This window comes from Globicephala melas, chromosome 11 (genome assembly GCF_963455315.2).
Source record: "Globicephala melas chromosome 11, mGloMel1.2, whole genome shotgun sequence".
Lineage (NCBI taxonomy): Eukaryota > Metazoa > Chordata > Mammalia > Artiodactyla > Delphinidae > Globicephala > Globicephala melas.
In genome coordinates, this window is record NC_083324.2 from 31,469,401 (window position 1) to 31,492,538 (window position 23,138).

The window sequence follows — 23,138 nt, forward strand, 5'->3', positions numbered from 1 at the left end:
TAATAAAATAAAAACAAAAATAAACAAATGGGACCTAATGAAACTTAAAAGCTTTTGCACAGCAAAGGAAACCATAAACAAGACCAAAAGACAAGCCTCAGAATGGGAGAAAATATTTGCAAACTGACAAAGATTAACCTCCAAAATCAACAAGCAGCTCATGCAGCTCAATATCAAAAAAAACAAACAACCCAATCCAAAAATGGGCAGAAGACCTAAATAGACATTTCTCCAAAGAAGATACAGATTGCCAACAAACACATGAGAGGATGCTCAACATCACTAGTCATTAGAGAAATGCAAATCAAAACTACAGTGAGGTATCACCTCACACTGGTCAGGATGGCCATCATCAAAAAATCTACAAACAATAAATGCTGGAGAGGGTGTGGAGAAAAGGGAACCCTCTTGCACTGTTGATGGGAACGTAAATTTACAGAGCCACTACGGAGAACAGTATGGAGGTTCCTTAAAAAACTAAAAATAAAACTACCACATGACCCAGCAATCCCATTACTGGGCATACACCCAGAGAAAACCATAATTCAGAAAGAGTCAGGTACCACAATGTTCACTGCAGCACTATTTACAATAGCCGGGACATGGAAGCAACCTAAGTGTCCATCGACAGATGAATGGGTAAAGAAGATGTGGCACATATATACAATGGAATATTACTCAGCCATAAAAAGAAACGAAATTGAGTTATTTGTAGTGGGGTAGATGGACCTAGAGTCTGTCATACAGAGTGAAGGAAGTCAGAAAGAGAAAAACAAATACCGTATGCTAACACATATATATGGAATCTAAAAAAAAAAAAAAAAAGGTTCTGATGAACCTAGGGGCAGGACAGAAATAAAGACGTAGACGTAGAGAATGGACTTGAGGACATGGGGAGGGGGAAGGGCAAGCTGGGACAAAGTGAGAGAGTAGCACTGACATGTATACACTACCAAATGTGAAATAGATAGCTAGTGGGAAGCAGCTGCATAGCACAGGGAGATCAGCTCAGTGCTTTGTGACCACCTAGAGGGGTGGGATAGGGAGGGTGGGAGGGAGACACAAGAAGGCGGGGATATGGGGATATATGTATACATATAGCTGATTCACGTTGTTATACAGCAGAAACTACCACAACATTGTGAAGCAATTATACTCCAATAAAGATGTAAATAAATAAATACATACATACATACAAAGGGAAACAAACAACAAGAAAAAAATAGGTATGCCTAGGTCCCACACCTAACAAGTCTCCTTCTTAGGGCTGAAGGGTGGGATCCACACATGTGTAGCTTTACAAAGCTCTGCAGGTTAATTCTGGTGCATATCCTGGGTTGAGATTTATTTATTTTATATTTATTTATTTATTTATTTATTTTTGGCTGTGTTGCGTCTTCATTTCTGTGCGAGGGCTTTCTCCAGTTGCGGCAAGCGGGGGCCACTCTTTATCGCGTTGCGCGGGTCTCTCACTATCGCGGCCACTCTGGCTGCGGAGCACAGGCTCCAGACGCGCAGGCTCAGTAGTTGTGGCTCACGGGCCTAGTTGCTCCGCGGCATGTGGGATCTTCCCAGACCAGGGCTCAAACTCGTGTCCCCTGCATTGACAGGCAGATTCTCAACCACTGCGCCACCAGGGAAGCCCGAGAAGCCATCCTTTAAATGAACAAAAGAAGACTGCCATGCCATCAGACAGATTCTCTCAATCTGGCAAATTTGGCACATTCTGTGTTGAATCAGCTTTGTGATTTCCGTTAGTAGCAGGAAAGTGGAAGTATGTAAAGCTTATGGTGAAAGTTTCCAAGAGCTAGAAATAAGCAAAACAGCATGGCCAAAAATCACGGAGTAGTCAAGGAGTTGGTGAGAGTACCTCTGAAATGCGAATGATGGGTTCCAAAGGACAGATGGGTAAAGAAGTCTGGGGCTGAAGCTACTGAGAAAGATGGGCAAACTTGATGGCAAAAAAAGATGGTGCAAATGACTGGCAAGGGTTTCAGTAATAATTAAAGCACCTGACCCTGAGCTAAGCACTTTATGTTCACTCTTTCAGTGTTCACATTGAACACTGTGCCACAATGTGAACACTCAATATTATACCACAAACCTTGAGATAGTTAGTAGTATCATGAGTCCCCTTTTACAAGATGAGGAAATTAAAGCTGAGACAGGTTAAGGAGAGGTAACTGAGTAGTCACAGCAGAATAAAAAGGGCAGTGGGTAACAAGAAGGTTGCCAATACCCAATCCTCATATAAGCCTCCAGATTAGGAGGAAGGTTGTCAAAATCTTAGTTGAGATGATGTGGTAGAAGGAACTTTTGTAAAATAGCAGATAAAGATTTATGAGACGTTTGAAAATTTATTCAACCAATATGTGCCAGGTTAAGTGTGGAGAGTCTACAATGAAGACAGACACACTGCCTGTTCTTGAACAGCTTACAGGTTAGTGAGGGAGGCAACCATACAAAGAGGACGAGTACAGTGTGCAACAGGGACATGGAAGGGCATTTTGTTCAGCCTAGAAAGCTTTCTAGGTGAAGGAAAGATCATGTGCAAGGGCTTGAAGGCCAGAAGGCACAAGACCTACTGCGGGAAGTAAAAGCAATTCAGTGCAGTTGTAGCACAAAGCAAAAGGAAGATACCATTTGCCTTACTCATAACAGGCCCTTTGTTCATAGAGGCTTAACCTAGGAACAGAGTGGGTAAAGTGGGACCTGGACTGATCAGCTAATTGGAGTTATATGTGAAGTTTATAGAACTAAATGGTCCCAAGATTTGCAACAGAGGGTTACTGTAATGTATGACCCAGAAAACTCATGCCATCTGAGCAGTTTGTGGGTTTGTGAACAGAGGAGTGGCCAGCAATCGGGTTGTTAAGGCTCCCATTCCAGGAGGATCTGATAGGTTGGCTTTCTTTCTCTCTTTCTCCCTTCCTTTTTCGTTTTCTTTCTTTCTTTCTTTTTTTTTTTACTCTATTAGAGGGCTTCCCTGGGGGCGTAGTGGTTGAGAGTCCACCTGCCAATGCAGGGGACACGGGTTCGTGCCCCAGTCCGGGAAGATCCCACATGCTGCAGAGCGGCTAGGCCCGTGAGCCGTGGCCGCTGACCTGCGTGTCCGGAGCCTGTGCTCCGCAACGGGAGAGGCCACAGCAGGGAGAGGCCCGCATACCACAAAAAAAAAAATATATATATATATATATATATATATATATATATATATAAGAAAGTCATCCTATTTGTTTACAATAACATTTTATATCTATAGGGCAGGGTATCACTAAAGTGCTAACCAATGAGTCTTTTCCCTGAAGCCACACTGTGTGGAAAGCCAAACATCAAAATCAGCTTGTTTTGGAGAGCTCGGAAAAGAAGACACACTAATATGAACTGATATGTTCAATGACCTCAGACTCATCACATTTTTAACAAAAATCCTGATTTATACATACATACACACAAATATAAAAACACTTTTATATATTATATATATTTTTTTAAAATTTCCTTTTACACATATATTATTTTATACAAATACATAAATGTCATATATCCTAGAGGGGTTTTATTTCATTTTTGCTACTCTTGCCCTTTTTAATTTGGCTCCCACTTCTCCTTTACTCCTCCTCTCCAATCAAACTCCAGGAAGACTCACATTAATGACTAGTATGTATGCATTCTTCCATGTTTTCCCATGTTCATAAAATCATACAAAAACACATGCATATAAATGTACATTTATAGAGATTGATGATACTTTTTAAAAATAATGAAATTACTAAAGTAATTCTTTCCTCACTCAACAATATATCTTACAGAAATCCCTGCAATTCATATAATACTAATGTATTCTTTTTAATACCTGCATGAAGGGAAATATAAAAATTATCCTTCCATTGTTTTTTGTACTATGCACAATGATGCAAAAAAATCCTTTCACAGATCCCGACAAACTAGTTTTTATCATTTCAAGTATCTAATTTGATATTCTTATTATAACTGTATTCAAAAGCACTATAGAGCATCTGTCTCCTAGAGTTATGGAAATATAAACAAAAATAAACAAATGGGGCCTAATTAAATTTATAAGCTTTTGCACAGCAAAGGAAACCATAAACAAAATGAAAAGACAACCTACAGACTGGGAGAAAATATTTGCTAATGATGCTACCAACAAGGGCTTAATTTCCAAAATATCCAAACAGCTCATACAATTCAATAACAGAAAAAAAACAACCCAATCAAAAAAATGGGCCCAAGACCTAAACAGAGATTTCTCCAAAGAACACATACAGATGGCCAATAGTCACATGAAAAGATCTCAACATCACTAATTATTAGAGAAGTGCAAATCAAAACTACAATGAGATACCACCTCCCGTGGGTCAGAATGGTCATCATTATAAAGTCTACAAATAATAATTGGTGGAGAGGGTGTAGAGAAAAGGGAGCCCTCCTATACTGTTGGTGGGAATGTAAATTGGTGCAGCTACTATGGAGAACAGTACGGAGGTTCCTTAAAAAACTAAAAATGGAGTTACCATATGACCCTGCAATCCCACTCCTGAGCATGTATCCAGAGCAAAACATAATTCAAAAAGATACGTGCACCCCAGTGTTCATAGAAGCACTATTTACGACAGCTAACACATGGAAGCAACCTAAATGTCCACAGACAGATAGACATAGACAGATGAATGGATAAAGAAGATGTGTTTTATATAGATGATGTAATACTACTCAGCCATAAAAAAGAATGAAATCATGCTATTTGCAGCAACATGGATGGACCTAGAGATTATTATACTAAGTGAAGTAAGTCAGATAGAGAAAGACAAATATCATATATGATATCACTTATTTGTGGAATCTTAAAAAAATGATGTAAATGAACGTATTTACAAAACAAAAATAGACTCACATAGTTTCATTTCTGAATTTAATTTATTAATACCCTAATCAGGATTTTTTTATCTACTGTCACAAATGAAATTAGTTACAATTTTCTTCTTTGTACTTTATCTGTATCAGACTTTGGCACTAATGACAGGCTGCTGGCTTCTTCAAAGGATTTTGAGAGCTTCCCACCTTCACCTATGTTGGAGTATTTAAACAACATTGGATTTATGTTCTTTAGTAAGACCAAATTCGGCTGTGAATGCCCATTTCTGGTCAATCTTTAATAACATTTTTTAGTCTCTTTTAAAGAAATCAACTTAAAAGTTTCCTACATCTTGGGATAATTTTGCCAGGAAAACATTAATTTACTCTAGTTTTTTTTTTTTTTTCTTTGCCATAGTTTGGCATGTAACAGTCTCTAATAATTCTTTTGGTATATCCCATATCTGTGTTTATATCTCCTTTTTCATTCCTTATATTTTTTAATCTAATAAAGGAATCAAGGCTTATTAATTACCTATTTTATTTTACTGTTTTGTTTTAAAGATCCAGCCTTTGGGTTTGTTTAATCCCTTTCAGAGTTTTTTGTTCACTTCATTAATTTCTGCTTTTTTATTTCTTCTTCCCAACTTCTTTTTCTTGTTGTTCTTTTTCTAATTTCTTCTAAGTGCCAAGTTCCTTCATTGTTTGTCTTTCTTCTTTAACACGGAAAATATTTAAGATTATAAATTTTTATCTGAGTAAAGGATTTACTGTATTTTGGTATGAAAGTCTCCTTTCCTTTCCACATAGTTTGAAATTCCCTTTTTGATGTCTTCTTTGATCCAGGGGTTATCCAGTAGTGTTGTACAATTTCAGTAGGATTTTCCAAGTGATATAAAGCTTATCATAATACTGTTTAGCATAGAGCATCTTTTTTTTATTTTTTAAAGCATATGTTTAAACAGTAACACTCAACTCGTGACACAGCTGTATCCCAAGAGGCCATGCATACTATAAGTCAACTTTTTGAAGGCAATAAATACCAAAAGAAACAACATTTTAAATGATGAAGAAATTTTTCTTTACTTTCCTTAAAGTTGGCATAAAAGATAAATTTTCAAAGAAGCCTGCAAGAATCTATGTTGTCAAAATAATATTGTACTAATAGTAACCCTGAATCTCAGAGTTGTCCTCTTAGCTTTCTACAGCATTTTCTAAAGTGGCCCCCACAGCTAGATGGGGAAGAAGAGAGGCAAGGAGTTTGGAACTTACCTACATCTTATAACAGTCACCCCCTTGAAGATCTGCATATATGTTAGCATGTTATAAGGTCGGAGAAGTCCTGACTATCTTCAGTTAACTAAGCATTCCTAAATGTATTTGATTACTTCATTCTTCTATCAATTAACACCTTTTAATTCTCTTTGAGAAATGCAAGCCAAGAAAATAGATATTCCTTGGAGAGAAAGACAGCGTAATCGAATTCTGTCTTCTCTGTGGGCTTCTCACAGCTGGGGTTCTGTAAATGTTTGCTGAATGACTTGCTAGCAGAGGAGGTGTGATGTGGCAACAGCAGATATCAGAGTGTCCACTGCAGCTGTTCTCAGTATGTTTATACATAAGTTGAGCTCTTAGTAAGGAGCACTCAATATTTTGCATCAAAATACAAACTGTCCCTTCTATTTTAAATTGTAAATGAAAATTCCTAAGACGTTGGCCCTACACACATCCAAATTTCAAAACCTAACACCTTAAAAAAACGAACAAGCAAACAAACAAAAAACCTAACACTCTGAGGAGGCCAACAAAACCCAGCAAAAATAATACTGCAGTTGCAGTATGTAAACGTATATGCACGTGTACACACACACACTATCATCACCAGTACCCCCTGGATTCCCATATCTACTGTGCAAAATGCCAGAGACTAATGACTTAGGGTATTATCAGATCAGAGTGTGCTCAGAGAAACAAAAGCAGAAACTTGCCAATCGGTTCCACTGTCTATACTAAACTGAGACAGTGGGACTGCATACTTTTGGTTCCTATTTATTTAGTTTTATGATTCAGCCATATAATTTTGGGGTCATAAAGTAAACAGTGAACTAGGTAGGGCCAAAAAGCCTCAGAATTGTAAAATTAATCTAAATTTATTTAGCTAGAGAAAGCCTAGTTTCAAATACTTGAGACATGAAATTTTATATTCGTGGTAGCTGCCTACAGAATTCTGATTTTGTTTGGGGCAACAATGAAGACACAACCAAAAGGGACAAATCATAATTGATCTATGCCAGTCACGGATCTCCTGCTTCCCTTTGCCAAGTAACTTCCTTCCCAGGCTCCTTTGTAGCTACAGTTAAAGGTATGTATGTGACCTACCCATGCAGCCAGTGACACAAAAGAAAGAATCTGCTGGAAGGAGTCTATGAAAGATTATTCTTTCAAACATGAAAAGAGAGCCACACAAAAAGGCATTTTGCCCCCACCTTATCTTTTTTGCCTAGGACACTGGTGTGAGGAAAATAAAGCCTGGGGCTGCAGCCATCACCCTTAGACCATGAGGCAACAAGCAAAAGCGTAAAAAACCAACACGTAAGGGATAACAGAATGGGAGGACAGTAAGACCCCCTGGATTCCTAATAACATCACTGAGCCAAGTGAACAGTCTGGACCTACCTACCTCCAGGCTTGTTGTTAATAAGTTAACAAGAAATATCCTTATGGTTTAAGCTCCTATTGGTTGAGTATAGCATCACCACAGCCAACTGTTTTCTAACTGACACAGCAGTGCCCTGTGTTTTCATACTGTGATAAAGAATATAAATTATATAACATTTTATAATTTAAAATTTTAGAAAAACGATAGGGAAAGTGAGAGACTCAACTTTTCACTGCATAAAATGTTGTACTTAAATTGCTTTTGCAAGCATGAAATGTTTTGTAACATTAAACAATAGAATAAAAAATTAAACAAACAAGACAAATAATAGGAAAAATCGATCCATACCCGTACCTTTCCGTGTGTTCTCCGTCACATCTACCCCAAACTGGATAATGTCACCGGAAAGAATTTCACATGGTGGACTTTCTTCAGAGCCTCGACTCAATCTCTGACTATTTATAAAGGTACCATTACTACTTTTAGTGTCTTGGAGATAAAACTGCAAAAATAAAATTTAAAAAAAGAGCCAAAGATTAGTAGTAATAATTCCAAACCTACTTTTAAAAAATAGTTATCAATACTTCCAACTTTGCAAACTACTGCAGGTAGATTTTTTTCCCCTATCAATTCAAACCACTTATTTCAGCTAAGATTCTCCTTCATTACATATGAAATTAGAACCCTGAAACTGGGTGATTTAAAATCCAGCTGGACAAAATGGTATATCACTTCAGAAAACAGTTTACAAGGTCCTCAAAATGTTAAACAAAAAGTTAGCATATGACCCTGCAATTCTACTCTGAGGTATATACTGAAGAGAACTGAAAACATATGTCTTCACTAAAACTTGTACACGAATGTTCATAGCAGCATTATTCCTTATAGCCAAAAAATGGAAAAAACCCAAATGCCCATCATCTGATGAACGGGTTAACAAAACATAGTATATCCACATGAATTATATTATTTTGCAATAAAAAGGAATGAAGTACTGATTCAAGCTATAACATGGATGAACTTTTAAAACCTGATGCTAAGTAAAAGAAGTCAGTCACAAAAGACATATATTATGTAATTCCATTTATATGAAATATCCAGAATAAGCAAATCCATAGAGATAAAAAGCACATTAGTGGTTGCAAGGGGCTGAGGTGCTGGGACAGACGGTGGGATGGGGTGAATAAGTGCTAATGGGTATAAGATTTCCTTTTGGGGTGATTAAAAGGTTCTAAAATTAGATAGTGGTGATGGTTGCATAACTCTGTGAATATACTAAAAACCAATGAATTGTTCATTTTAAAAGACTGAATTTTATGGTATAAATTATATCTCAATAAAACTGTTATTTTCTTTTTTTTAAGTCAGCTACACAAAACTCTAATTTTATCTTTCCATCTCACTCTGACTTTGTAACTTTGCTCCTAGGATTTCTGGGTTAAGTCAAAGGAAGTGCTGTTTATTCCAAAGGTAAGGACAATTGGTATTAGGTAACACCTATATTAATTGCTATCAGTTAACTAACATACGTGGTACCAGGCCCAACACTTCAGTAAACTCTTTGTGATAAACATTTTGGAGACACTAGAAACTAAAATACTGGAATCAACTATGAAGGTACCACTTCCTGGCCCCCCCAAACTTGCCTTTCATCACTTGGGTAATCTTCCTTCTTTAACAAGGGAAGGGACAGCAGGAGGCACAGGAAGCCTACCTATTTATCACCTACCTATTCCAAGAGAAATTAGGAACAACTGGGATCACACACAATAGACTTACTAGGAAGAGAACAACCAATAAAAAAAGATGTACCTTTCTTTTTGCATCTTTCTACACTCTCCAGCCCTGCTTATTCTAGCAACACATTTTCACTGAATGCCTTCCTAAGGAAGAAAGGAAAGAAGAAAACTAATATTTATTAAAATACATGTTGCACCACCAGGCCCTTATTTAACCTTAACATTAAAGCTATGTTATAGATATTATTTCCATTTATAAGTGAGAAAAGTGGGGCACAGGCAAGTATCTTTCCAAAGTCACAGAGCTATGGAATACAGAAGCAGGGATTTATATCATAGAATTAAAAGGGACATTTTTCCCCCATTACTTCACACTGACCTTTATGTTTCATTTATCCTTCACTCCTTCCAAAAACCCTCTTCCAAAATGAAACACAACAGAAGAATAAGCAATTTGCAGAAGATACGAAAATGACATTTCTTTTCATTAATTCCTAGGTGACAATTTAAAGGCCACCAAGCTGTCTATAAATGACTTAGTCTCTGTTTATAATTCAAAAAGAGACCAACTGTTACTTTCGCTAGCAGTTTATATAGTTAATTACAGACCATTAATAAAGAAAATTGTGTTGATATTTTACAAGTCCATTTGAAACTTAGAGGCCTTAATATTTCACACCAGGGAGATAAGCACAGGCAATATGCTCAAGTAGGAACAATTATCCTCAAGATTTTTTCTACACTGGAACCTACTGTTGCACTGTATAAACGAGTTTGTTTTTTAATTTTAATATATTCTTGGGAAATGTGGCAATATCTGAATTCTGCTTTGGTCATTTTCAGTTATATGTGCCTTGGCAAGCCAAATAAGGGGATTATAGATTTACAGGGGTTTCCAAACTTCAAATTCTGATCCATTAGTGTGTTACTAAGTCAATTTAGTGGGCTGTTACTAGTGGTTTAAAAAAAAAAAAATTAAGAGAACAAAAGTAAGAACATATGAAATGAGGTTCAGTACTGTTTAGAAAACTTTGTTTGAAAAACAAAAATGTGTGTGCGCTTTTCTATGTGTATACACACACACACACATATATCTCAACACCTCATGTTTGTAGCTCTTAACTCTAAAACCATAAATTTTCAAATTAAAAAAATTTTTAATCAATATTAACCCATGTTCTTTTCATTCTAACATGTCTATATTATGTCCAAAGCACACCATGGTATCTTTGGCCTTCATTTAGCTTGAACATACCATTTACGTTAGTTGCTCATTGATCCTCTGCTCTCAACCAGCTAATGGCTTCCAAACACCTTGGAAGAAAGTCCAAAGTTCTTACCATTACAGCCAATAAAGCCCCACATGATATGGCTCCTGGTTCCCTCTCCACACTCATTAACTCACACTATTTTCCTCCCTTATCCCTCTCAGCCACACTAACCTCCACTCATGCCCCTGAGCCGCCACACTTGAGTATAGCTAGACTGCAATTGTTTACTTCCCTGCAGAAATATTTTCACTGATTTAACCTTCTGCCCTTGGTGTTTTGAAAAACTGTTATTAAAAATAATGTTTCTGCACCTTCTATGAAACAATCTGCCACTATTCGGTCTACATTGTACAGAAGCTATTCTATTTACTATCAGGTTAGATAGGTATAATAAATAAGTCAACTTATTTGCAAGGCACTGGGAAGTGACTGTGCTTACAGTCCCTGGATGCATTTCCCGTAGCAGGTATGTCAGTTGGTCCTTTGTCACTTTCAAACCAGAAATATCTTTCTCCTCTATGCTGATACACCTTTTTCTATCAGGCTTATTTATTTATTTATTTATTTATTTATTTTTGGCTGCATTGGGTCTTCATTGCTGCGCGTGGGCTTTCTCTAGTTGCTGCGAGCGGGGGCTACTCTTCGTTGTGGTGCGTGGGATTCTCATTGCTGTGGTTTCTCTTGTTGTGAAGCATGGGCTCTAGGTGCATGGCTTCACTAGTTGTGGCACATGGGCTCAGTAGTTGTGGCTCTCGGGCTCTAGAGCGCAGGCTCAGTAGTTGTGGCGTACTGGCATAGTTGCTCCGTGGCATGTGGGATCTTCCCGGACCAGGGATCAAACCTGTGTCCCCTGCACTGGCTGGCGGATTCTTAACCACTGTGCCACCAGGGAAGTCCCAAAAGAGAAAATTTTTAACTACTCTAAAAAACAAATCTTGTTGAAGCTTTAACTATCTTTATTTCCTAGTAGCCTAAGGAATGCCCAAGCATCTCTGGTGTTTGTATTAGCCAATGGGCATTCACTTTGATGTTGAGCAGATGTGTAAGGAGCCCGGAATTTATAAAATCCCCTGGAGCTCGTGGCCAAAGTTCAACTTTCACTGTTTTCAGCCTTTATCTTCAATTAACTCCCTGCCTTCCCCTGACTGAAGGTTAAGCTCCCCCAAATCAAGCACTGATGGTGATCCTTGAACTGAAAGGTTGTCCTTACCCCATCAGTCACTTTTCCTTGTTTCTTGCTTATTACGATTACCTTCAAAGACGCAGGCACAGCACTTTACAGGTTGCATAATTTGCTCTTTGGCCTTCAGAAAGTTTTCTGCTCTTTCACTCCATAAACAAATACATTTTGCATCACTTTCAGCTTCGCTAAAATTTGTAAATGCTTTCATTTCCACTATAATGATAGACTGCTTCTTTCTAGCTTTTCTACGTTGACACGTTTTTGCAATATCCAACCACCAATAGGGATTTCCCTGGTGGTCCAGTGGTAAAGAATCCGCCTCCCAATGCAGGGGATGCGGGTTCGATCCCTGGTCGGGGAACTAAGATCCCACATGCTGTGGGGCAACTAAGCCCGTGTGCCACAACTACTGAGCCTGCACCCTCAATGAGAGAGCCCGTGCTGCAAAGTACAGAGCCCACACACTCTGGAGCCTGTGCACCACAACTAGAGAGAGAAGAAAAAAAGAAACCCACACGTCACAACTAGAGAGAAGCCCGTGAGCCGCAACAAAAGATCCCACATGCCTCAGTGAAGATCCCACACGCCTCAACTAAGACCCGATGCAGCCAATAAATAAATACATACACACATACACACACACACACACACACACACAGATATGATGATAGTAATTATTAAAAAAATCCAACCACCAATAGATTAATAACATTTGAATTAAAGCTTCAGAACAAAACACAAACCCAGGACATGTGCCACAGGCCAGAGGCCAGAAATTCTAAGTCCATACAGGGGGGTTTTAAAAATGTGAATGCAGAGTAGATTCTGGATTCTAGATGGCAGATACTACATCATAGATTTTTTTTTTTTTTTCTTTTTCTTGGCCTGCACCACGCAGCATGCAGAATCTTAGTTCCCTGACCAGGGATCAAACCTCTGTCCCCTGCAGTGGAAGTGTGGAGTCTTAACCACTGGACCACCAGGCAAGACTCCATACATCATAGATTTTTAACTTACTTGAATCACCACCTAAAATCAAAAAAAGTGACTAAGACAGCAAAACCAAAATCCCATGGGCAACGTTTGCAACAAAAATTGGTGACAAATTATCCATATGAACCTCAAAATCCAAGCGGGGAAAACCATCAACAGTCACAAGACCTTCATGAAATCAGCATCTGTGCAGGAGGATGTGTATATGGAAACAATGCAGGATTTGAGGGACTTGAGAACCTCAGAATAGTCACTAGATATTTACTGGACAATATGATAGCTAATTTGAGAAAAGAAGATGAAAATGGGAAAGGTTCAGCCCAATCCATTAACAAGTGAGTATGAGGTAGATCCTGAAAAAGGCTGGAGCAGTCTGAGTCTTATAAATTCTTAAAACCAACCTACCAACCAAAGCTGCCTTCAAGGATAGGGCTCCACACTGTGGGAAAGCTGTTGGGTGTGGAACCAAAATTGATCAGGGCAGGGACAATAGAGACAAGGAAAGAAAAAGACCCAGATAAAAGGAGAAAAGGGGAAAGGAAGCCATCGTATTTTTAAACATTTTACAAAAACAACAGAAGAGGGAGCTCTGTGACATCAGAAAATTTATCCTGAATCATGACCCCCTTCTGTAAGTTCAGGAAAACAAATTACACATAAAAATGAGCAACAGAAAAATATCAGTGTCCCATGCCATACAGTTATTTAAAAAAAATAATAATAAAGAGCAAAATAACATTCCCTACACATAATGACAGACAAACCTCGGGAACAGATCAAAATTATACTATTTCAGAACAAGTTAAAAGACATTAAGAAAATAACTCAAGGCACGAAAAAGAAATATAAATCACAATTACAAAACTCAGGGAAAGGTGAAAGAACTCAAAAAGAAATAGAAAAAAAAGGGAAATCATTTCAGGAATGAGTATAAAATTAAAAGGACACAAGTAACTAAATATAACAAAAAATGTCTTAAGAGAAATAAGAAATAAAGAAGGAATTTTTTTTTGAATCAAAACAAATGAAGAAAGTGAAATTAGCAAAATGACAGAGTAGGCGGCTCCAAGCTCTTATCCCCACACAAAGGCTGAAAAAAACAAGCAGAAACTGTCAGAACCAACTTCATCAGAGCCTTGGAAAGCAAAGTTTTACAGCAACCATGTGAACACTGAATCAAGAATAAGGCAACTTAAAAATGGTAGGAAATCTTGGAACTTCCCTGGTAGCATAGTGGTTAAGAATCAGCCTGCCAGTGCAGGGGACATGGGTTCAATCCCTGGGCCAGGAAGATCCCACATGCCACGGAGCAACTAAGCCCATGTGCCACAACTACCGAGCCTGTGCTCTAGAGCCCACGAGCCACAACTACTGAGCCCGCGCACCACAACTACTGAAGCCCATGAGCCTAGAGCCCCTGCTCTGCAACAAGAAGCCACTACAGTGAGAAGCCCGTGCACTGAACGAAGAGTAGCCCCTGCTTGCCGCAACCAGAGAAAGCCTGCGCACAGCAACGAAGACCCAACACAGCCAAAAAAAAAAAAAAAAAAAAAAAAGTGGGAAATCTTCGTGGCATTCCTCACCCTTGTCCCCTCCCTTCCCCCTGTAAAACAGAAGCCTTGAAGACATCAGCCTGAATTCCCACTGTGGGACCCTGTTACCTAGTTCCAGAGAGAGCAGACCTAAATTGCAAATTATTGTGTCCGTCTACTCTAACGTGTCTGGGGGCTACCTGAAGGTCTGACTAGAGGCTCTCACCTCTGTTTAGCCTAACTCAGAACTCACCCATGATGGAAAAGCAGTGGCTTGGCTTGCTGAAAAAGTGGGATTTATCCAAAGTGGTTCAACATAAGTCAATCAATATAATATACCACATTAATAGAAAAAAGGAAAAAACCAAAATGAAACCACAAGATCATTTCAATTGATGTAGAAAAGGCATTTGACAAAATCCCATACCCTTTCATGATATTTAAAAACAAACAAACAAACAAACAAAAAACAACCCAGAAAGCTAGGACTGAAAGGAACTTCCTTAACATGATAGAGGACATTTATGAAAAACCCACAGCTAACATAATACTCAATGGTGAAAGACTGAAAGCTTTCTTCCTAAGATCAGGAACATGGCAAGAAAGCCTACTTTTCACCATTGCTACACAATACTGTACTGAAGTTCTAGCCAGACACAAGAAAAAGAAATAAAAGGCATCCATATTGGAAAGGAAGAAGTATACTATGTCTATTCACAGATGACAAGATTCTCTATATGGAAAATCCCATAGAACCCATAAAAAAGCTACTAGAGCTAACAAGCAAATTCAGCAAAGTTGCAGTTTACAAGAAAAACAGAAAAATCAGTCGTGTGTATACATCAGCAATGAACAATCCAAAATGGAAATTAAGAAAGCAATTCAATTTATAATAGCATCTAAATAAAATACCTAGGAATAAATTTAACCAAAGAAGTAAAAAACTCGTACAATGAAAACTACGAAATACTGCTGAAACAAATTAAAGACAAATACAGGCATAGCTCGTTTTATTGCACTTAACTTTACTGTGCTTCACAGACATTTCATTTCTTACAAATTGAAGGCTGTGGCAACCCTGGGTCAAACAAATCTATTGGCGCCATTTTTCCAACAGCATTTCTTTTAATTAAGGTATGTACATTGTTTTTTTTAGACATAATGCTATTGCACACTTAATAGACTACAGTATAGTGTAAACATAACTTTTATATGCACTGGGAAACCAAAAAATTCATGTGACTTGCTTTATTGCGATATTTGCTTTATTGTGGTGGTCTGGAACTGAACCCACAATATCTCTAAGGTACGCCTGTAAACAGGACATCCTGTGTTCATGGATTGGAAGACTAAATATTAAGGTGTCAATACTACCCAAACTGGTCCACAGAGTCAATGCAATCCCTACCAGAATCCTAATCGCCTTTTTTGTAGGAATGGAAAAATCAATCCGCAAAGGTATATGGAATTGCAAGGGACCCTGAATAGGCAAAACAATCTTGAAAAAGAAGAACAGGGTCCATCCAATAGGAAAAGAACAGTTTCCTCAACAAATGGTGACGGGACAACTGGATAACCACTTGCAAAAGTTGGACCCCTTCCTCCCCCTATATACAAAAATTAACTCAAAGTGGATCAGAGACGTAAATGTAAGAACTATAACTGTGAAGTTCTCCTCAGCCATTATTTCTTCAAATAATTTTTTTCTGCCCCTTTCTTACTCTCTTCTGGGATTTCCAAAATGCATATGTTGGTACACTTGATGGTGTCTCATAGGTCCCTTAGGTACTGTTCATTTTTCTTCATCTTTTTTCTTTCTAGTCCTCAGACAGAGTAATTTCAATTGCCCTAACTTCAAGTTTGACTCCTTCCTCCTGCTCAAATCTGTCACTGAATCTTCCACTGAATTTTTATTTCAGCTATTGTATTAATACTTTTACAATTTCTATCTCTCTACTGATCTTCCACACTTATTCACACATTGTTCTCCTGTTATTCTTTAATTTGTCCATGGTTTCCTTCAGCATTATGAGCATATTAAAAACGGTTAATTTAAAAAGTCTTTGTCTAGTAAGTCCAATGTCTGGGCTTCCTCAGGGATGCCTTTTATCAATTTCTTTTTCTTTTCCTGTGAATGGGCCATAATTTTCTATTTCTTTATATGCTTTGGAATTTTTTTTGAGAATTGGACATCTTGAATATTGTAATGTGGTAACTACAGATATCAGGTTCTCTCCTCACCCTAGGGATTGCTGTTGTTACTTGATGAAGGCTGCAGTCACCAGTTTATTTACTGACTTTTCCAAACGATTTTTTGCAAAGACTATATTCTTTGTCGTGTATCATCACTGAAGTTTCTGTTTTGTCAACTCCATGGTCATCCAGTGACCTAACAGAGATTCCCTTAAATGTCAGGATCCAATAAGAAAAGGCAGGAAGGGTGTGTTTTGTCTCTTTAATCCCCTTGGCAGATGTCAGAGAAGCTGTTCTAGTCTGTGGGGTTTGAAACAATGGCCAGCCTCTGTGCCAGGCCCTCAGCAATGAAAAGCAGTGACAAAGGGCTTCCCTGGTGGCGCAGTGGTTGAGAGTCCGCCTGTCGATGTAGGGGATACGGGTTCGTGCCCCGGTCCGGGAAGATCCCACATGCTGCAGAGCGGCTGGGCCCGTGAGCCATGGCCGCTGAGCCTGCGCGTCCGGAGCCTGTGCTCCGCAACGGGAGAGGCCACAACAGTGAGAGGCCCGTGTACCCCAAAAAAGAAAAAAAAAAAAAGCAGTGACAAAAACATACAACCCCAATTTTTGAAAGACAAGCAAAGTCACACCAGGAATCATGGGCCACCATACCCACGGTTACCCACCACAGGGCTAGGGGATGGAAATGGTAGCCACTGTGCAAAACACTGAAATTCTCAGAAATTTATCACCCTCTGCTTCACTAAGCACTCCCCTGGATGCTGCAAGTGTTTGCTTAGACTCCAGAGTTCCAAAATAATTGCTTCAGACAGTTCATGCTAGCTTAACAGTCATCCTGGTGAAGAAAACCAATTTTTGGAGCTTCCTCCTCCATTATTTTTTATGGCGTCACTCCACAAGTCCCTAATCTATAATAACAGCTACCATTTATTGACTGCCTGCTATGTGCAAGCACTTCTGATCTTCACAACAATCCTACCAAGTAGCTATTACCATGTCCATTTTCTAGATTAAGAAACTGAGGCTCAGGTATATTAAGTAGATTGCCATGGTCTCACAGATAGCATAGATTTGACACTGTTATTCCTTCAAAACCTCCACAACGCCTTCCTTCTCTCCTACTTAGACTAAACAGTCTCTGGTCTTTGAGTCCAAAGTTATGAAATCCCACTTTGTTTATGAAGTTTTCCTGAAGCAATCAGAATAGGAAGAGCCAATTTCAACTCTAACTCCACTATTACGGCAAATTATTTTAATCTATAACATTTACTTGGCACCTGTCTGGAGAGATTGCACATCCATAAAATCAAATACGGAGCAACTGTACACTGAGAATAAATTAAGAGAGTATGCATTAAGTACCAAAATCCTGAGAGGAAGGATTAGGATTAATAACGTTAGGCACAGTCAGTTGCTAACAAGACACTTACGAATAAGAGAGGTGACCTGAATGAAAGGCAAGGAGAAGGAGGAGATGGAGGAGGAACAGGTATTACAGTATATTTATATACAGTTAAGGCCCAGCCCTAGAGGGTAACCAAAAACAAACAAAGGAAGAAGTGGGGAAATATACAATAGAGTGAAGCTATAAAGAGAGGGCCTGAGCACTGCACTTAGGAGTTGAGATTTCTTAAGACAGAAGCTACTACTGAAGGATTTGATGAAAATACTGTTTTAGGGAGATTATTCCAACAGCTCTGATAATCTAGCAGCTGTGTGTAGGATGAATTACAGTGGGAGTCACTAGAAATAGGGAGATCCATAACTTGTACGTTTTTGCCACCAACAATTTAGTTATTTCTTAGACTACACAAACTTAGTTTATATGCATGTTCAATATGGATTTGTTTATATAACCTTCCTGGCTTCCTGACTAGCAAAGCACCACATATTTCAGAGGCTGGAATTTTTAAGTTGTGCCACTGAAGGGGGAAATAAAAGTTTTATTCACATGCCATAGGGAAACACATAGAAAAGTGGTAAAATGTTCTCACCAAAATAAAATCTCACAAGTAAACTAGAATGAACTTGTCAATATACACCCAAAGGTCTTACAAATGTTATGAAATTGCCAGGATTTTTTCCATCTCCAAGTGACATCCCAGACACATTTGTTGTAAAGTAATTCTTTCTTGTGGAGTCAGTCCATAATAGAAAGAGAAAGCAAAAGTATTTCTATCTCTCTACATAGGAACAGAGATACGATTATGTAGAACAGAAGTAGAGAAGATGGGGAGGAGAAATTTTTTTAATTTAATGAAAACATTACAAAACATATAAAACACAGCTAGAATGATTACACCCTTCTAAAATATGCAAACAAAATTGTGACAACCCTTCACTGAGAACTCAAGACAAAGTAAATTAGATTTCTGAACCTTAGCAAGATGCAAAATAAACATATAATCAGAACACTACAGTTCTGAGAGGTGAGGCTACTGAAAGCCTGTACCAAATTCCAATTTGGAAGAGATTAACCTATTTCCTATAACCCAAAACTGATGGGTTGACAGGCAAATCCTGATTATTTTCTCCTCTCACAGTGTGTTAATCACAGCAAGATGCATTCTTCTTTGTCTTTGAAGCTCCTACTGAGGTAATTAAAGAACAGATACACTGATCTCAAACTCAATCTTTTTAGACCCCAAGAGGTCTTAACCTCAAACGTTAAAATTTTAACATCAATACCTAAAATAAACATGTCTTTATTAAAATACCACATATTTTAGCATATTAAGGATAGAGCAAAGGGATATTGTGATATTTTAAATACATAATACTCTGACAATAATTTATAGATCATTATTTTCCTCACAAAATGTTAGCTTAAACCATCCTGAGGTCAGCTGAAATAACAATAAAATAGTTGCACCTCCATTCTTTATCTCTGATAGTTAAAAAACCTCACCCATAGAGTAACAGTCTTGTTTGCCACAAAAGGAAATCATTGTGATCACATTTGTGGGAAATACAGAACAAGGTCACTATATTTAAAGGATGTAGCCCTACATATTGTTTAATAATGCACACTATGGGCTAAATCTAAGGACAGTTGATATTGATTTATACAGTCACTAGGAGGTAGGGAGAAGGAGAAATTAATTTTTTTCCCTTAAAGATTAGCAAAATTGGCAAAACAGGAATCTAGATCTTATTTAGGAAAACAAAAACAAAAAACTGCCCACACATGAAACAGTCTATTTGGCAAACAAACCAAATGGAAATGTTAAAAGACACAAATAGTACATCTGCCCCCCAAAAGAACATTCATAGCTTTTTTAAATGCTTAATAAAGTAATCAAAATGATTATGATGGCCTTTTCTATTCTTTAAGCATAACCACTCAGGTTGGCATATAATTTTAATGTTGAAGACAACTTGTTCTTTACTCACGTCTCCCTGTTTTTAGTGACAGTTAATTCTTCAAGAGATTTATCTCCTCAAGGCTTTGACAATTCACACATCCATAGGGGAGTTCTTTAAAAATTATAATACTTCTACTTTGAAAGAGAAGAGAAAACAGTTACTGAGGACTGTAAGTGAATATATAGAAATAATAATGATGAAATTTATGAAACAATGGGAAATGACTATTGGGACCAAAGAAAATAAACCCCTTACGGGGTTGAGTATAGTGCAGAGGCTCCCATTTTTCTGCCCCCCACATGATTCAGATATTCAAAACATAGTCTATTCCCAATATCTCTCATGACATTTCCCAATATCTCTCATGACATCCACTGTTTCTCAGGATGAGTAGGTAATGCCCCCAATTAAGAGTCACTAATTCTTTTTTTAATTTTGAACTGAAATTTAGTAACAGAAAGTATCACATTCAAATTCCACCTCCACCTACGGCTTTAACACAAGGCCTTAAACATTTTCCCAAGGTTTTAAGGGCCAAAGGTGAAGCTGCTGGGAAGTTTTTCTTTTAGAAGGGTTGTTGATTTCTTTCACTACCATGAAAGGCAACATCACTTATATCCAGAATTCACCTATGTATACAGAAATTTTAAACACAGAGCAAAGCCAAAGAAGAGTTAATTGTTCAACAGTGTCAAAAAGATGCCACATAATTTACAATAATCACAAGTTTTTTTGAGTTCTTACCATATGCTTGGATAAACTACTTTCCATGCAGTCTTCCACTTATTCTTTAAAACAGTCCTATGAGGTAGATGTTTTATTATCCCTATACCACAGATAAAGAAATTAGGACTAAAATAGGTTAACTAACCTGCCAAAGGTAGTAATGGGGAGAGATGTACATTTTAAAGTTTTTAATCTCAACTATTCTGCTATGCTACTCATGTTTGTCTGGTCATTTCACAACCACTATCTCTAATGTTTCTACCAACCATCACATGAATTAGGAATGATTTTGTTCATTTGATGGATCCGCAGGTTGAGGCTGAAACACAAGCAACCCATCTAAGTAACCTCTCTACGGTCACAATAAAATCATAAAACAGCAATCAGGCCTTATGATGCCAAATTATCAGGAAAAGTGAACTTTCAAAATTTCTTTCAGAAATGTATTCACTACCTTCTACCACCTATCTGACATACAATCCTAATAAATTTGAGTTTCCCAGCTTCCATGTGCATGGCAGATTAAAAGGGAACAAGCATATGCCAGGGACTATGCTAGGCACTTTATACACATAACCTTATCTAAACTTCAGAACACTATGAAATAAGTAGTATCCCACATGAACAGACAGGGTAAGAAGTTAAATTATACGCCCAAAGATTACACAGAAAGTAAGAATGGCAAATAAGGTCTATTAGACACCTCATGACCATGGCAAATCCCTTGAAGATCAAGATAAGTGATATCCTTAGCCCTTAATAAAATGCCTGCTGAACAGGCATCAAACAAGTATTTTATTTTTTTTAATAAATTTATTTATTTTATTTATTTTTGGCTACGTTGGGTCTGCGTTGCTGCGCGTAGGCTTTCTCTAGTTGCAGTGAGCGGGGGCTACTCTTTGTTGCGGTGCGCAGGCTTCTCATTGTGGTGGCTTCTCTTGATGCAGCAGAGCACGGGCTCCGGTTACACTGGCTTCAGTAGTTCTGGCGCACGGGCGTAGTTATTCCGCGGCATGTGGGATCTTCCCGGACCAGGGCTCGAACCCGTGTCCCCTGCATTAGCGGGTGGATTCTTAACCACTGCGCCACCAGGGAAGCCCCAAACAAGTATTTTAAATAAATATTTCGTGAGTGTGATATTTATAGCCCCGACTCATTCCATCATTTACCCACCATTTCCTGAGCATCTGTGAATAGGAATTCAGCCATCAGCTGCTAAAAATAGAATATGTGACTTTCCAAAGTCACTTAGAGCAAGTGCAAAACAGTAATAACAACAAATACTATCAGTAGTAATAATGTCAATAACCCCATAGGGCATTCAATATGTCACCAATTCCTAGGAATTCTGATTCAGAATCATCTCTCAATTCCACACTGCCTTTCCCTCCCCATTACTGTTCCTCTAACTCAGGCCCGTAACATTTGCAAAGACAATGGCTATGATTCCACACTCTTCACCCCCTACACTGATGCTAGATTTATTTCCTAAAATACAAACCTGACCATTTTGTTTCCCTTTGTAAAAATGGCTGTTGACCCTTTGCCTTCAAAATTAAATCTGAGAGCTCTGATAACTTTCAAAATCTTTCATAATGACCTCAATCACCCTATGAAACTGGATTTTCCACTTTTCCTAAAAGTACCATCCATTCCATCCTTGCATAACTACTAGCAATTCCCTACACAAGCCCCAGGTATGATGCTTGCTTATGTTGTACTTGGACCCGAAAAGCCCTTGCTTCCACCCACCCACACTCTTTACTTGTTAAAAGCCTCCTTTTCTTTCTGAAGCCCCAGTTTAAATATCTTAACAAATAAGATTTCTTGTTCAAATAACATTTCTCACTAAATAATATTACACCTGAACCAGAGACTCAAGGCTTTATTCCAGGTTAAGCCTCTAACTCCCAACCCTCTATGTCCAAATCATAGTCTGAACAGCATTACAATTCCATCTTTTTAAAACTATAACATTTATTCCCTGTCAGAAAGTTCCAATAGACACAAGTAACAAATGATGTTTTATACATTTCAAATAAATGAAATAATTCATACTTTAGAATGGAAGCTATAAAGTTTTGATTTACCATAGGACAGGCCAAACTGTATTACATCCAAATAGCAATACGCTATATGGAACAGAGCATACGTTAAAGGTTTGAATTCCAGCCCCATCACCTTCTAACATACTGTGTGACCTTGAGCATGTTATTTAGCCTCTCTGAGCATCCCTTTAGTTATAAAGGGTTATTTATAAATCCCTATTTATAAATTGGGGATAATATCAGTAGGTACCTCTGAGTGTTTGTTGTAAAGGTTAAATGATGTTAAGCATGGAAGGTATTTAGTACAGCATTTGTACACAGTAACTGCTAAACAAATGGCAGCTATTATTACTAAATTCACAGAATATGCATAAACGTGTAATCACTGAAAGTTTCTTCAGAGAACTGATGCAAGACTTTCCTTTATGCCTTTTCCTTATAACCTTTCTTAAGCTAAAGTTCTTAAAAATAATTTACCAGTTAATTACTTAAACAGTAAACAGCTGATAGAGATATAAATAAATCAGTAACAGCTGAACTCTAACAAATACAG

General features: G+C 37.9%; 1 protein-coding gene across 46 annotated transcripts in view; it reads right to left on the minus strand.

The window, feature by feature from the left end:
• The window catches only part of SLMAP (sarcolemma associated protein), a 149,420-nt gene that overhangs the window by 80,514 nt on the left and 45,768 nt on the right, over positions 1-23,138 (minus strand). For 27 of the 46 annotated variants that reach the window (XM_060308499.1, XM_060308500.1, XM_060308491.1 and 24 more), the window contains exon 2: positions 7,883-8,036. In XM_060308499.1, the coding sequence (XP_060164482.1) occupies positions 7,883-8,036 (154 nt within the window). The remainder of the gene's footprint in view (positions 1-7,882; positions 8,037-23,138) is intronic. The other 19 variants (XM_060308518.1, XM_060308519.1, XM_060308512.1 and 16 more) reach the window with 1 other exon arrangement.